Below are 13,705 nucleotides of genomic sequence, written 5' to 3'. Positions count from 1 at the left end.
CTAAGTGGCCTATTTTTATTGTTGCAAACTGGTATTTTTCATACACTCGTAAAATTCATGCGAATGTTTCAATCAGTGTGAAGAGGAGATCCAGCATGCAGCAAATTCATGTACATTGTTAGTTTTATTTGGCTATAGTAGGATATACAAAGGCCAAAATGCATAAAATTTAATGAATGGAGTCATGTAGGTCATAAATTAATAGGCATACTGAAAGACACCAAGGTTATGGAAATGTATTTGTACAACACCCAGCACCCAGGAGGTGTGATTGTGATCAAAGCGATCATGAAAAGTGGATAATAAATAAAGGCTGTTACCTAATAGTGTGTAATGGGGTTGTGATGGGATGACAAAAGTGATCTTGAATAGCATCTTGACCAGAGAGTATTTGGGGGTGCTTGTATCTGGACATTCATTTTAGATTGCTTTCTAGTAAAGGGCTTGTAAAATATGAATTGATTAATCCTTATGCCTTTCATTTGCAATTTAATAAGTCCTTCACTCCCTCTTCACCCAGTGCCTGAATATGCTGTTTTTATCTTATTGGCTCTTCTAAAAAGAAGTACAAACCAAAGGAAGTGTCTTTGTATGAAGAAGGAACTAGACAGAGCAAGTTGAGCAGTGTTTTATCAAAAGAATGGGATAAAACGAACTTCAGTGATACCACTGAGAAAAATGTTTGTTGCCATAAATGAAGTAACAATAGTAAATTATAATTTTGTTTTGCTTTCTGCTGTGAGGTTTCTTTGTTTTTGCAGAGCATTTTTTATTTGTAATGGCACATTCTTTATTAAGTAGAATGAGAACTGATGTTATGGTCAATATCTCAGGAGGATTTGGATCCAATTCTCAGCTGTAACTTCATTGGTTCACTCCCAGCTCCATGAATATTCACTGTTAACTATCTCAGAAATGGATGTTTTCATAAATGCTTTTTTTTTTTCAGCTGAGTTTTAAACAATTCATGGAATCTTTTCTTCTTGACAGCGTTCAGAGTCTTAAGAATTTAATGTGAAAACTGATTTTATTGGCAACAGATAATTGTATTTCATTTTAATTTTCATTTTAAATACAGTGACTTTGTCTTTAAAGCAAGTTCTCAAGTCTGATTGCCTGGAGCATCCTAAAGTAGCTCCTTCTGCATTCGTGGGCACTGCTGTGCTGATCTCCTTGGGGCTCAAAATAGAGAGAGGGTGCTTATTCATTCAGGGTATTAAAATGAAAGAAGTAGAGGCATTGTCAGTCTCTCTAAGAGCTGTGTGAAGTGGAATTAATGATAACTCTCATATTGTTATAGCAAGGAAGTCGTAAGATGGAGACTCTAAATAGAAAATAGCCAGGACTCTGTGATACACTGTGTATTATTCCAATATAAAGTCCCCTTAGTCCATTGGCAGAGGATGTCAGTGAGAATTGTGTGGAATCCAAGACAGTTGGCAGAGGAAAGTGGAGGGAATAAAATTATTTCACAGCTGAGGGAAATGCACAGTACAAAACTGAGGAAATGGTATGAGCAACACACAAAAATGTCAGTTGTCATTGTACTCCTGCAGAGAGTTTCAGCCCAAAGAACTGCTTAGTTATCAAGAAAGCAGACCTTACAGTGCCCCTTTGATGTAGGTTAATTATGTCAGACCCATTTTACAAGATACTGATGTGAACAAGATGGAAATTACTTGTCCATATAAACAGTGATGAAGAGGGAATAATGTCTAAAATACTGTAACCTCCAGCCCCTGACTACAAAACTTCCAGGCTCCTGCTCCCATGGTCAGAAATGTGACAAGTATGAGGGTCACGTGTAACATAAAGTCCATTGTCAAAGACATCATCTGGTGGAAATGGCATATTAAGCTCCATCCATTAACATACATGTATTTCTTTTGTTGGCTTTATGTGTCTTTTCTCTAAACAAGCAAAATCCAAACCTTCTTGTAAATGTCCCTAGTAATGTTTCAGTTTTTTATAGTGAGAACTGGAATAAGAAATAAATAAATAAAATAATAGGTGTCAGAGAATATTTGACATTAGCTTGCAGGCAACAGATAGTAGGGATGTCAGAGCCTATACAACATTGCTGTGTCAGCGATATTCACGGTCACTAAAAGGTAGAAAAAATAAATACAGATAGAAAGCAAAAAATAAATTTAAAGAAGATGCAAATCATCTAACAACTTGTATGAGATGGGGCATCTTTTGAGATTCTGGCCTGGAGCATTCCTGGGGACTGAGTGAAAAAAATCACATCTGGTTAGTCTTAATCTGGTTAAATTTCTGTGGCAGGGCTGATTTGACTGAAGAAAGGATGGATCTGCTAGTAAAACAACCGAAGTCAGGGGTTCAGTGAGTTACACTGAGGTTTAGGAAGGTTCAGCTGCTATTCCATAGAGAAGCAAGGATTTTTTTTTAATTGTTTTTGGTTTGGTTTGTGTTTTGCTTTTGTTGTTCTTGTGTGTGTTTTATCATTGTTTGTGGGTTTTGTTGTTTTATTATTATTTTAACAAATCACTGTTATTTAAAAAAAATAAAGTGATCATTATGGCTCAGAGTGTTTCCTTTCCTTGGCAAAAAACAATTCAATCCCTCATGACCTGGAAGTTCCTTATCTTCTCTTCACATGCTTGAGAATTCCCAGGCTTCTGTCATATACCCCTGCCTCTGCTGAAAAAAATACTATGTGGCAGCTAACTTACTCTGAGGACAAGCCCAGAGTTACGTCTCCATTTAAAAAGTTGTATCTGTCTTGCATCTAATGCCAAAATAATGGCTTATTATGGTCCACCATTAGGACCAAAAGGGGTCCACCGTTAGAATAAAAGCTACTTGGGACCTTTCTCCCTTACTTACACAGGTTACAATTTTTTCGGATCAGGCAATAAAGAAACTTGGTTGTGTGCTGTCCTTGGAAACAGTATCAAAAAAAAGAGCTGTGATTAAGAACAGTATCTTAAAGATATATCTCAGAAAAAAAAAAAAAAATTACTGTTTTTATGGAATGAATGGTTACATCAGGATTTGTCCAAATCATTTCTTTAATTGCCAAAATATGTGTTTGACCATCTGCATTTTTTTAGGAGGGAAAAACAAACATAAATCAACTGTGATGAATTAAGGAAAAATACCATAATTCTTACTCTAAAATGAGGATTGTCCTGTTGTCAATAGAAGATAGTTTATATAAAGAGCTTGATGCTAAGGTTTAGTTACCTAAAACTAAATTTACCTAAAATTAAGTTTTGTTTTCTTTTTTAATTTTTGTTTACAGATTCGTGGTGTTAGAATGGTAATGTAATTAAAATAAGTGTAATGATGTGTTTGGTTTTTGGAAACCAAGGAGCAGTATGGCCATGGCTTTGTGGATGTTCAGCATGTTGATCTGACCACATGAGATTGGGTCACAGAGTAAACAAAAGATATAATGCTACAAAGTCATAGGAAAATTGTGAGTTCAAAAATGCAAGTGAACATTGAGGACCAAGATAATTGGTCTTTTATCTTCCCCTTATAAAAACAAAGGTTTATTTGCCTTTTAAATGGACCAGTAAAATTGCATTGGCACACTACAGTGCATGCAGATTAGATAGTCAAGAAGAAATAAGGTATAAAGAAAGAAGCATAGAAGCTTAAGAGATGAAGATATTAAAAACTAATACAAGATAGATAGCCTGTAAAATGTTAAAGATCTGCAGTGAATACAAACCTGAATCAGAATATAATACTGGGCAGGAGTCTATGCTTGTTGGAAGATATTGTTGGTGATCCTCTCCTCTCACCTGCACTGGGATGCCCCTTGTTGGGATATTTCCTGGAATACACTGACTTACTCTTTTCTTCTTTCTCCACAGTAAGAATCTGCACAAAAGCTGGTAAACTAGGCCATTAATAAATACATAAAAGAAGTCTAATCTGTAAGGTACTGACTCAGTAGATGTGAGGACACTCAGCTCTTGCTAGCCACTTCAGTGGTTATTCCCATGGAATTAGAGATTTTATGTCATTGAAATGATTTGGAGACTGCTAGCCTTTCTAAAGTAGTCCTTATTTTTCTCTTTTTTTCTTTTTTTTTTTTTTACCTGTAAGTTAGTGCTTTTTTTTGTTTGTTTTTTATTTCAGTGGATAATCTTTATGGTAGCTTTTCTACTTTATATTCTGCTGGTATATGGTTTAACAAAATGCTTTTTGAATCTGTGTATTTAATTCCTTGGTCATGCCTCTGGGAATACATTCTAGCTGTATTATAACTTCTTTTATATCTTTTCTCCACTGTGGTTGAGAACTTCTTCAAACTTTTCTTTCAGAAATCAGTATTTCTTATTCCCTCTCCATGCCCTATCTGCATCTGTTTTCTATATGCCAGTTGTTATTTGCTGCTGGTATCCACTTCTGGTCATGTCCTTTTACAATATCTTAAACGCTTAAATAAGTTCTTTAGTAACCTTTCTATTTTTGCATCTGGACCTCCAGGAAGAAAATGAAATTTTCACAACTGAGTGTTGTGAAATGTCGATCTGCTCAAGGGTAGGAAGGCTCTGCAGGAGGATCTGGATAGGCTGCACCGATGGGCTGAGGTTAACTGCATGAAGTTCAACAAGGCCAAGTGCCGGGTCCTGCACCTGGGACGCAATAACCCCAAGCAGAGCTACAGGCTGGGAGATGAGTGGTTGGAGAGCTGCCAGGCAGAGAAGGACCTGGGAGTGATGGTGGACAGTCGGCTGAATATGAGCCAGCAGTGTGCTCAGGTGGCCAAGAAGGCCAACAGCATCCTGGTTTGTATCAGATGCAGTGTGGCCAGCAGGGCTAGGGAAGTGATTGTCCCCCTGTACTCGGCTCTGGTGAGGCCGCACCTCGAGTACTGTGTTCAGTTTTGGGCCCCTCGCTACAAGAAGGACATCGAGGTGCTTGAGCGGGTCCAGAGAAGGGCGACGAAGCTGGTGAGGGGCCTGGAGAACAAGTCCTACGAGGAGCGGCTGAAGGAGCTGGGCTTGTTCAGCCTGGAGAAGAGGAGGCTCAGGGGCGACCTTATTGCTCTCTACAGATACCTCAAAGGAGGCTGTAGTGAGGTGGGGGTTGGCCTGTTCTCCCACGTGCCTGGTGACAGGACGAGGGGGAATGGGCTTAAGTTGCACCAGGGGAGTTTTAGGTTAGATGTTAGGAAGAACTTCTTTACTGAAAGGGTTGTTAGGCATTGAAACAGGCTGCCCAGGGAAGTGGTGGAGTCACCATCCCTGGAAGTCTTTAAAAGACGTTTAGATGTAGAGCTTAGGGATATGGTTTAGTGGGGACTGTTAGCGTTAGGTCAGAGGTTGGACTCGATGATCTTGAGGTCTCTTCCAACCTAGAAATTCTGTGATTCTGATTCTGTGATTCTGTAATGAGCTAATATGGTGGTGAAACCTTTTCAAAATTACTTTAACAGGCTTTGGTGATTCTGAATAGCATTTATGTTAGGAAATGTTTCATGATGGTACTTGCAGAAGTATCTATGCTGTATATTTCTGTGTAGAAGTTATGTCTACTTTACCAGTAACAACTTCCCCTTGCTTTCTGCAAAGTACACAGTGTTTTGGCAAAAGTGGTTAATGGGGCTAGTTGGAAATTGGTGCAAAATCCAGCTCTTGACAAGTGGAATTGTTGATGCTGAGTGGCCATTTTTCTTGGAAACTTGTTTTTCATTACAAATGGGACCTGCTTATCCCTGTGCAGAAAGGTTTTGATGTAAAGTGCTGCTGTGCTGTAGTGTGCTTCATCTGTGTGGTGATAACCATCCTTACTATAGAGCTGAACCTCTGCATCCTACCCGTGAGGTTTCTTCAGTGTCTCTGATGCAGTCTCTCCACAGGAAGAACCCAGGGCCACAAGAAATTTGTTCTGTTCCTACAGAATTGAACAACAAAAAACTCATTCTCCCTGCAACTTCCACAAAGTTGACATTTCTAAATTGAAGTACTTTCATTTTTGCCCAAAATGGTCATTATTCAGATCTCTATAAAGTCTGGGAAATGCAGTGTTTCTCCAGATAAGTACACATGAAACAAAACACCTCTGGCTGAGTTTTGTGTCCTGACACTAGATGAGTTCCTCAGGTCACCAGCATGGTTAAACACTAAAAACCTCCAGGTTAAACAGTATCAATGTCTGTCACATGAAGCAACAATAGGTATTCTTTATATTGGTAAGCCATACACCTTCCAAATTGCTTCTGAACATTTTAGTACTCTATTAAGAAGTCACCGTAATTTCTCATTGAAAAAGACCTAACCCAGGTTTCTTACAGGGATTTCAGAGTGATGGACTGTAAAGAAATGAAACACTGAGGTTGCTTTGAGTCAAATCTGAATCAGAGTGGGATGCTGGGGAAAACTGCATCTTAATGTTTTGATATTTAGGCAGACTTGACATTTGTTGTGTAACTGCTAACAGAGCTCTCAAGGTGCTACTCAAGGGAGGGAAGGTATTTTACAGATAGGCAATGTAATCCAGTGTTTGTTTCTTAAGGAATGTGGAAAGATTAGCGGATTATAACAATGTAGCACCACAATTTGAATTAAAAATATACTCAGACCAGTTTAATTGTGACAGAAAGTTTGTACAACTCACAGGTACACTGAAATTAATATATAATATCTCACGAATTCATTCCATCTACTGCATCATACAAAACAACTTCAGGATTGCTTAGAGGGCTTACTTCAAATATACTTCAAAAAATTGTTTGCATTCATTTTATTTCACATTTTAACCCCTCTGTCTGTTTTTGTTAGTCTGTTCACAGTTTTCCAGAGGCGTTTATGCCATCTTTGGATTCTATGACCAGATGTCAATGAACACACTAACGTCATTCTGTGGAGCCCTTCACACTTCCTTCGTCACACCCAGCTTCCCAACAGATGCAGACGTGCAGTTTGTCATCCAGATGCGGCCAGCATTAAAAGGAGCCATCTTGAGTCTCTTGACCCATTATAAGTGGGAAAAGTTTGTGTACCTCTATGACACTGAACGGGGTAAGCACCATTGCTTTAAGTGCCTTTGCTATTTTATAACTTGCCACAAAGTACTACCAGAATCATTATGTGAAGCCCACCCCAAGTTGCTTCTGTATGCAGGTTGCAAATGCTGATTGTCCTAGAAATTTATTCTGAGGGAACAAAAATGATAGGATAGATGAAAAGAAGGTATTGTCATATTACTTCCCATTTGTAAAGACCTTATGTTAGGTGTGTAAGCATTCAATTTGGAATAAATGGTTTCAATGGAACTGCAGACTCAACTCTTGCCAGGGTTTCTGAGTCCTTGCAAAATGAATAAAGTCGGCACTATGAAAAAGGCTGTTAAACAAGACCTTCCACTGTGTGTGACATTGCAAATCCCTCAACACTTTGCATAAATGTGTGTTTCTCCTGCCACTGGACAAAGACAGTCAATGCTAAGATACACTATTCAAATGTCCAGGCATCAATGACAGCCTAAGAATATAATGCATAATATGCTTTATGGCTCTGCTGGAGAAAAGATGTTCTAGATATGTCACATGGATATTCAGAGGTGAATTTAGATTCATGATGAGAGTGACCAGAGATATATTTTACAAAATGAAAATATAATAAAACCAGTGTTTCCATGCTTAAGCCAATTGCTGACTAATTGATGCATCAAAGGTAGCAAATCCTGTCAAAGGGAGATCTGTGCATCAGAAGCCATTTACTGTGAAGAATCTTGCATGTTTCTGAGGAGTAGCTGTTGCCAGCTGCTCTGAATATACTGACTTTGCAGAGCTACAGTTTTTACCTGCATAGCAATTTTTGCATCAGGTAGATATACTGCTGTCTTTCTTACCCATTTTATGATTAACAACTCCAAGACCTTCAAAGGAGTCTGGAGAGAGCCAGATAAGCTCTGATTTCGTTCCCAGCTCCCATTACAAACTTCTGATGACCTGGGCTACTACGTATTGGTAAACATCAAGTCTTCAGTGGATCAGCTTTTCACACTGAAGATTAATAGCATTGCCCAATAAAGTATATAGTATATGTTCAAAATAATGTATAAAGTACCTGATAAAAGTTGAATGCTTGCTCAGCATTTTTTGAGTGATTTGGAGATGCTGAGTATTGCTAACTTTGAAAAGCACTAGCTATGAGGTCAGGTAGGAAAGTATGGAAAATCTTAGAGTGCCATTAGTTTTTAAAACTTTTAAAACCACTATCCAGGCATCTTATTTTGTGATTTAGTCCACTTTTAAATGAAAGCTCCTGTGACTATGACAGTTATCTGAGTAAGGAAGGTTTATGTCATTTGATGTTATTTGTGGCTAGTATGCATGTTATGCTAACCATATGTTATGTCAGGCATTCAGACTAAGTCTACCAGAATGGGGAATCTGAATTAGAGAACAGCGTAAGTGACTCTAGGATTATAACATGTAGCTTAGGGTTAGAAGGTAAAAGACCTGTGTCTTCAGGAGGGAAGAGGCATCAGTACATACACATAGCTTGATGATGGTCTTTGAGTTGTTTCTTATATGTGTGTGTTTTGAGATACACTTACCACATCTTATCTTTCCTTACTTTACATATATGCTCCCTGCTGTTGCTTGATAAAATATTTGCCTTCACTAAAACAGGAACAAAACTGAACAATTAATTATGTTACTGTACATTTATTTGGGTTATAAAACAAACTGGTAGCAGTTTTATCAGAACTATAATTGCTGTGCTTTTCCAAAATTAAAATAAATTAAGAAGATACATATAGGAGGGAGCAAAGCATTAGACGCTGAGAAATAGACATTATATTCTTTTGATGGCAGTAATGAGGAATGACCACACCTGAAACATTTGGCAATCTCAGTAGCCTGACTGATCTCTTTGATAGGCCTTCAAATACAAAAAACATCCCAAGAACTTCTACAATAATAATGGTGAATGACTTTTTGTATCAGATAGCAAATAAGACTGTATATATTCCTTATGCTGAGATACCACTGGAAACGAAAACACTAGAGCTGTTCCAATTTTTAATAATTCATGTCTTAGATACTTAACTGCTTTGGGGCACAAGCACTGTAGAGAGGTGTTAAACAATTCACTTTCCATTCCTAAAGTGAACTATCGTTATTTTGCCGGCTTTCTAGGAAGATTATTGTCATCTCACTGGTTTGTTCTGAGAATCTGAGGATTTTCAGAACATGACACTGCTCTTTCTTATATTGAATATTAGGTAAGGAGTAAATTGTTCTTGCGAGTAGTTTTACAAGGTTCTGCTAAATTAAAACACTGCAATGTATTAAACATTACATTTACTATTGATAAATACCACAACATATTGCAGGTGCAATACAAAACTGAATAAGGCTTATTGTGGTTTTATCAAGCTTACTGAACTATTTCAATTAAAGCTTAGGAGAATGGAGAATCATCTTCTTTATAAAACTGCTCTCCTTAAGCAGTGCTTTTTTCCTTCTTCGCTGTCAAACAATATAATCATATGGTTTCCCCCTCCGTGACAGTAGGCACAATACTGTGACGTTTGGCTTTTGCAATGAAGACAAAAGACAAATCTCAAACAATAGAATAAAGTTAAGATCTACAATTATATGGAGAGGTGGTGAAGCTTTTAATCTGGTGAGTTAGTGTGTAAGTGTCGTACATGTTTATAATTGTAAGTACTTTATTTTCTGTTGCTATGAGATGACTGAGTGTTGCAGATTGTGCTCTCAAATGCATATTTATGTGCAGGTGCAAAATAAAGTTTCTTAAAAACAGGAACTTTGTTGCTAAAGTGCACAGAAAGAAGTATAAAGTGTGAGATTTATGAATTCCAGCAGCAAGACTTATGTCTTATTGCTTATTTCAGCTGTTGGACTTACACTTCTGTAAAGAAACTGAAATTTAAGAGAAATATCAAATTGTATGTTCTTCTACTACCAGCAGAAAAAAAATAAATTATACTTTGCAGAGAGTAATGATGCATTAGGAAAAGATTGTTAAGGGAAGAAAGGACATTAAGCAGTGCTTAGAGGATATAGTCATACGTTCATTCCATGCCACATGCTTTAGTTCATGTGAAAGGGAAAGGCAGGGCTGTTTTCTGTTTGTATTAACTCAAATCAGTAAGTTGACACTGTTGGTTGCTGTGATGCATGCAAAATATCTGATTAATTATATGGTGCTAACTGCCTCAGTAGGCATCTCTGCAGTAGAACTAAGACTAATTAAGATTATGTCAGGATGAAATGAGATCGAGTTACATGCAGAAATCCATTAAGAATTTGGATATCACTTGTCAGGAAAGTCACCTTTTGTATCTCATGCTTAGGATTATATTTCACCAAAAAAAAAAAAAAGTTTATTTCCAGTCTTCAGGTCTGTTTCTCCTCTGGCTTTGTGTTACTGTAAGTCAGATATTATTCTGCTGAAGCCAGTGGACTGGAGTAACTCTGGTACAAATGTGCGGAGAGGTAGGCTTGTAGGTTTCATAGTCTTCTTAATATTGTGTGAAAGTGTGAAGCACTTCTCTTCATTTAATTATAAAATTGGTGTGTTAGATTGCAGTACTGAAGCTTTTGTTTATTTAAATTTCCATATTTTTCTTAACTAACATTTCAGTTATTCAGTTATTTTTGTCAGAGAAACACTGTTTTGTGCAGATTGTTCACTCCCCATTTGTCAGCACAACACAGGCATTTTGTCTTAAGTTATTTTGATTTATCATATCTACTGTGCACAAAGACACTATTTATGTCATGCAGATCATTTAAACAAAATAGCATCAAGTGATTCCTGCAATGTGCGTCAAGTTTTCTTCCTCTTCCTTCGGATCATAGTAGTCATCCTAAAACATCAGCCTTGTATGGCTGGAAAGGGGCTTTCTTTATGTTTGTATAATGACAACTTACACAGTGGAACCTCAGTCCAGACAGATATGCACATAGGCTTTATGGTATTGCAACCACATACTTCTAGAGACTTAGAAGTATTAAATTCTTCTGTCATTTAGTTTTCATTCAGTTTGTCAGTGGGTATCTAAGGATACTGAAGATCAGGAAGAAAAGTATTTGGTAAATAGGATTACCATTGTCTAATAAATATTTTTTAATGGGTTGACATTGGCAAGGTGAATGGTGAGGCACAATAGCGTGTGTCTAAAGCTCTAGGTTATGTGGTAAGAAGGTTTCAAAGTATCTCCTTTCATTTCTGAAAGTAATTATATCTTTAATCCTTACTGCCACAGAAACACAAAAGTACAACCTGAGCATAGCTGATGGGTAAGTATGCAGGAGGGCTGAAAGTTTACTTCCAGAAAATATGACGTGTACCATTCATCTTCACTGTGAAACCTTATGGCACCCAGTTGCATAAAGAAATGCCAGGTAATGAGACAAAAAAGAAAAAGGAGAGAAAAAGAAAAAAAGTTGCAATTGTAAGCTTCTTGATGATTATGCATAAGGCATTGCGTTTTCTTAAATTGGGTTCAGTACATGACAATGAGGTCTGATTCTGTGCTGCTGAAGACAAAGAATAACTCTTCTGTTTAGTTCTGCTTTTACAAAATGAGGTTAGTTATCTATTGCTATCAAAGGACAAGTCACTTCTGTGCTGCTTTCCCTGGGGAATAAGAGATTTGAGCTGATAAAAGAAGAGGCCTGTAGAACCAGTCTCATTATATCTCCCACCAAATTAGAGTGATTTTTTTGTTGTTGTTGTTGGGGGGAGGGGAGAAGTGAAATAGGTGCATTGAAAAAAATACTGCTATGTAGAATGTTTCATTTTTTGCAGAAGTTTTTGGGTAAGATTATTTTTTGTGGAATCCAGCAAGACTTTAATACCTGATGAATTCTCGGGATTTGGGAATTTCAGGTGCTGGTATGGCTTTTCTGTGCAGATTGAGTCTCTGCTGTGATGAAAAATGTAACATAGAATAACCAACTCCTGTTTTTAATCACCTTCCTCCAGCAGACAGATGCAAAAGAATTCTTCTTACCACATAGCTGGTTTGTTAAACTCTATGTTGTCTTTCTGCATGTCAGGAACTTTTAGCTTCATTTCTAAAGATCACTCTTCAATAAAGGGGGAAAAAGAATATGGTGGTAGCAGCTACACCAGGTTTAGCAAAACCTGAATTCAGCACCTGCTGAACAGTCAAATGTCAGAAGAATTGATAGCTGAGCTGTTCATTACCACGTTTATTCTCCAGAGCAGGGGAGCTATGCCACCAGCTGCAGAGCTAGTCTGACTCCATTGCATAAAGGAAAATGGATTTAAAGATGACTCACATACAGTTTTCTTAGAATTAAACATAGGATCTTTCACTTTGCAAATGATAATTCTTGTTTGTAAGTATGTTTATACCACTTGAATACTTCACAGTTGCTTCTTTTGTAAATGTATTTTCCTTGCACTTTCAGAATAGTGAAAGGATTTAAAATCTTGACATTATCTTCTTAAACATCAGTCTGTGGCAAAGAATAATGGAGCATACAAAGCATGTTTGGAAGCCTATAAAACTCCATGAGAGGAAAGAGTTACTGCCTTGATTCATCACCTTGATTCTATTGAGCTTTTTGGATCATTTGCTGGAGTGTTTTGGATAGCAGCCCAGGATCACATGCATGACATGTAGGCAGTAGCAGTTGCTAGCATTCAGACAGCAATGTAGAATGTAGAATCACAGGATGGATCAGTAGGGACCTTGAAGGTCATCTAATTCCAACCCCCATGCCATGGACAGGGATGAGCTACCATGTTCTCCTGCCCCACTTCTTTGTGCACTGGGAAATGCACAATAAGAAATAAAATCCTGGCAAGACCTCCAGAACTGAGGCTTGGCCTCCATATCACAGAAACAGATGTCACTGGTGTCTATGCATTTGTAGAGTAAGTCCTGGTAACTGCCATCCAGAAATTCACTTCTAAGTCACAGCCTCAGCAAAAGGCAACTTGCAGCATGGCCACAAAATGTTGCATGTTTTGCATGGCTTTCATTGAGAGGATGCGATGTAGCTTCAGGTTTTCAGGCTCTGGTAAATCTAGCTTTTTAGTAATCACCTGCCATTTATTTCTTCTGAAAACTGTAAAGTGTCATACAGACTTCCTTTACCTTGGTCTCTGTGGTATACTGATACAGAATAAAGCTCTTTGACTGATCCTTCCCCAAACAAATGTTGAGACCCTGTGTGGGAGAATGGATGCTCGCTGGTTTTTTGGTGGACTGCAAGCCTTAAGCATTTTTCTCCTGATCTTTCCGATTAGCTGCTGTTTGTTTAGCTTACCCCGGTAATCACTTAAACTATTTTTCGAGCTTATGAGCAAAAGGAGTGAATTGACTTTGAAAGTCATCCAGCATGACATGTATCATACTGGCAAAACTAAGATGCAGCTAGAGACCGCCAGCATACAGAGTTCATCCTGGTATTCTGTACTGAAGCTTTGTGCCAATGCAAGTTTTGTGTGTACACAGAGCATTCAGTTTGGTGTTGAGATGCCCGGGCAAAATGCCTGAGCATCCTTTGAAGCTGCTGGAACACGCACTACTGTCAGCAGTATTTTCCAACAAGTAGAGTAACTGCACATGTGCAACAAACGTGTCTTGTTTCATGGAGCCCCTGAGGAAGCATAACAGCCCAGCCATGAAGGAAGGCAGGAACACCAGAGCAAGAGCATGATATAACAGAGCCTTCATACTGCTCGTGCAGTGATGCTGTGGT

At 38.0% G+C, this 13,705-nt stretch overlaps 1 protein-coding gene across 8 annotated transcripts in view; it reads left to right on the top strand.

Moving 5' to 3' along the window:
- The window catches only part of GRIA3 (glutamate ionotropic receptor AMPA type subunit 3), a 148,105-nt gene that overhangs the window by 30,104 nt on the left and 104,296 nt on the right, over positions 1-13,705 (top strand). For all 8 annotated transcript variants that reach the window (XR_011100979.1, XR_011100980.1, XM_068696822.1 and 5 more), the window contains one exon: positions 6,765-7,004. Coding sequence is in view for 6 of the 8 variants with exons in the window: in XM_068696822.1 (XP_068552923.1) it covers positions 6,765-7,004 (240 nt within the window). In the remaining 2 variants the exon portion in view is untranslated. The remainder of the gene's footprint in view (positions 1-6,764; positions 7,005-13,705) is intronic.

Source organism: Anas acuta, chromosome 13 (assembly GCF_963932015.1).
Source record: "Anas acuta chromosome 13, bAnaAcu1.1, whole genome shotgun sequence".
NCBI lineage: Eukaryota > Metazoa > Chordata > Aves > Anseriformes > Anatidae > Anas > Anas acuta.
The sequence above is the reverse complement of the archived record's forward strand: the minus strand, read 5'-3'. Positions and strand labels throughout refer to the sequence as shown.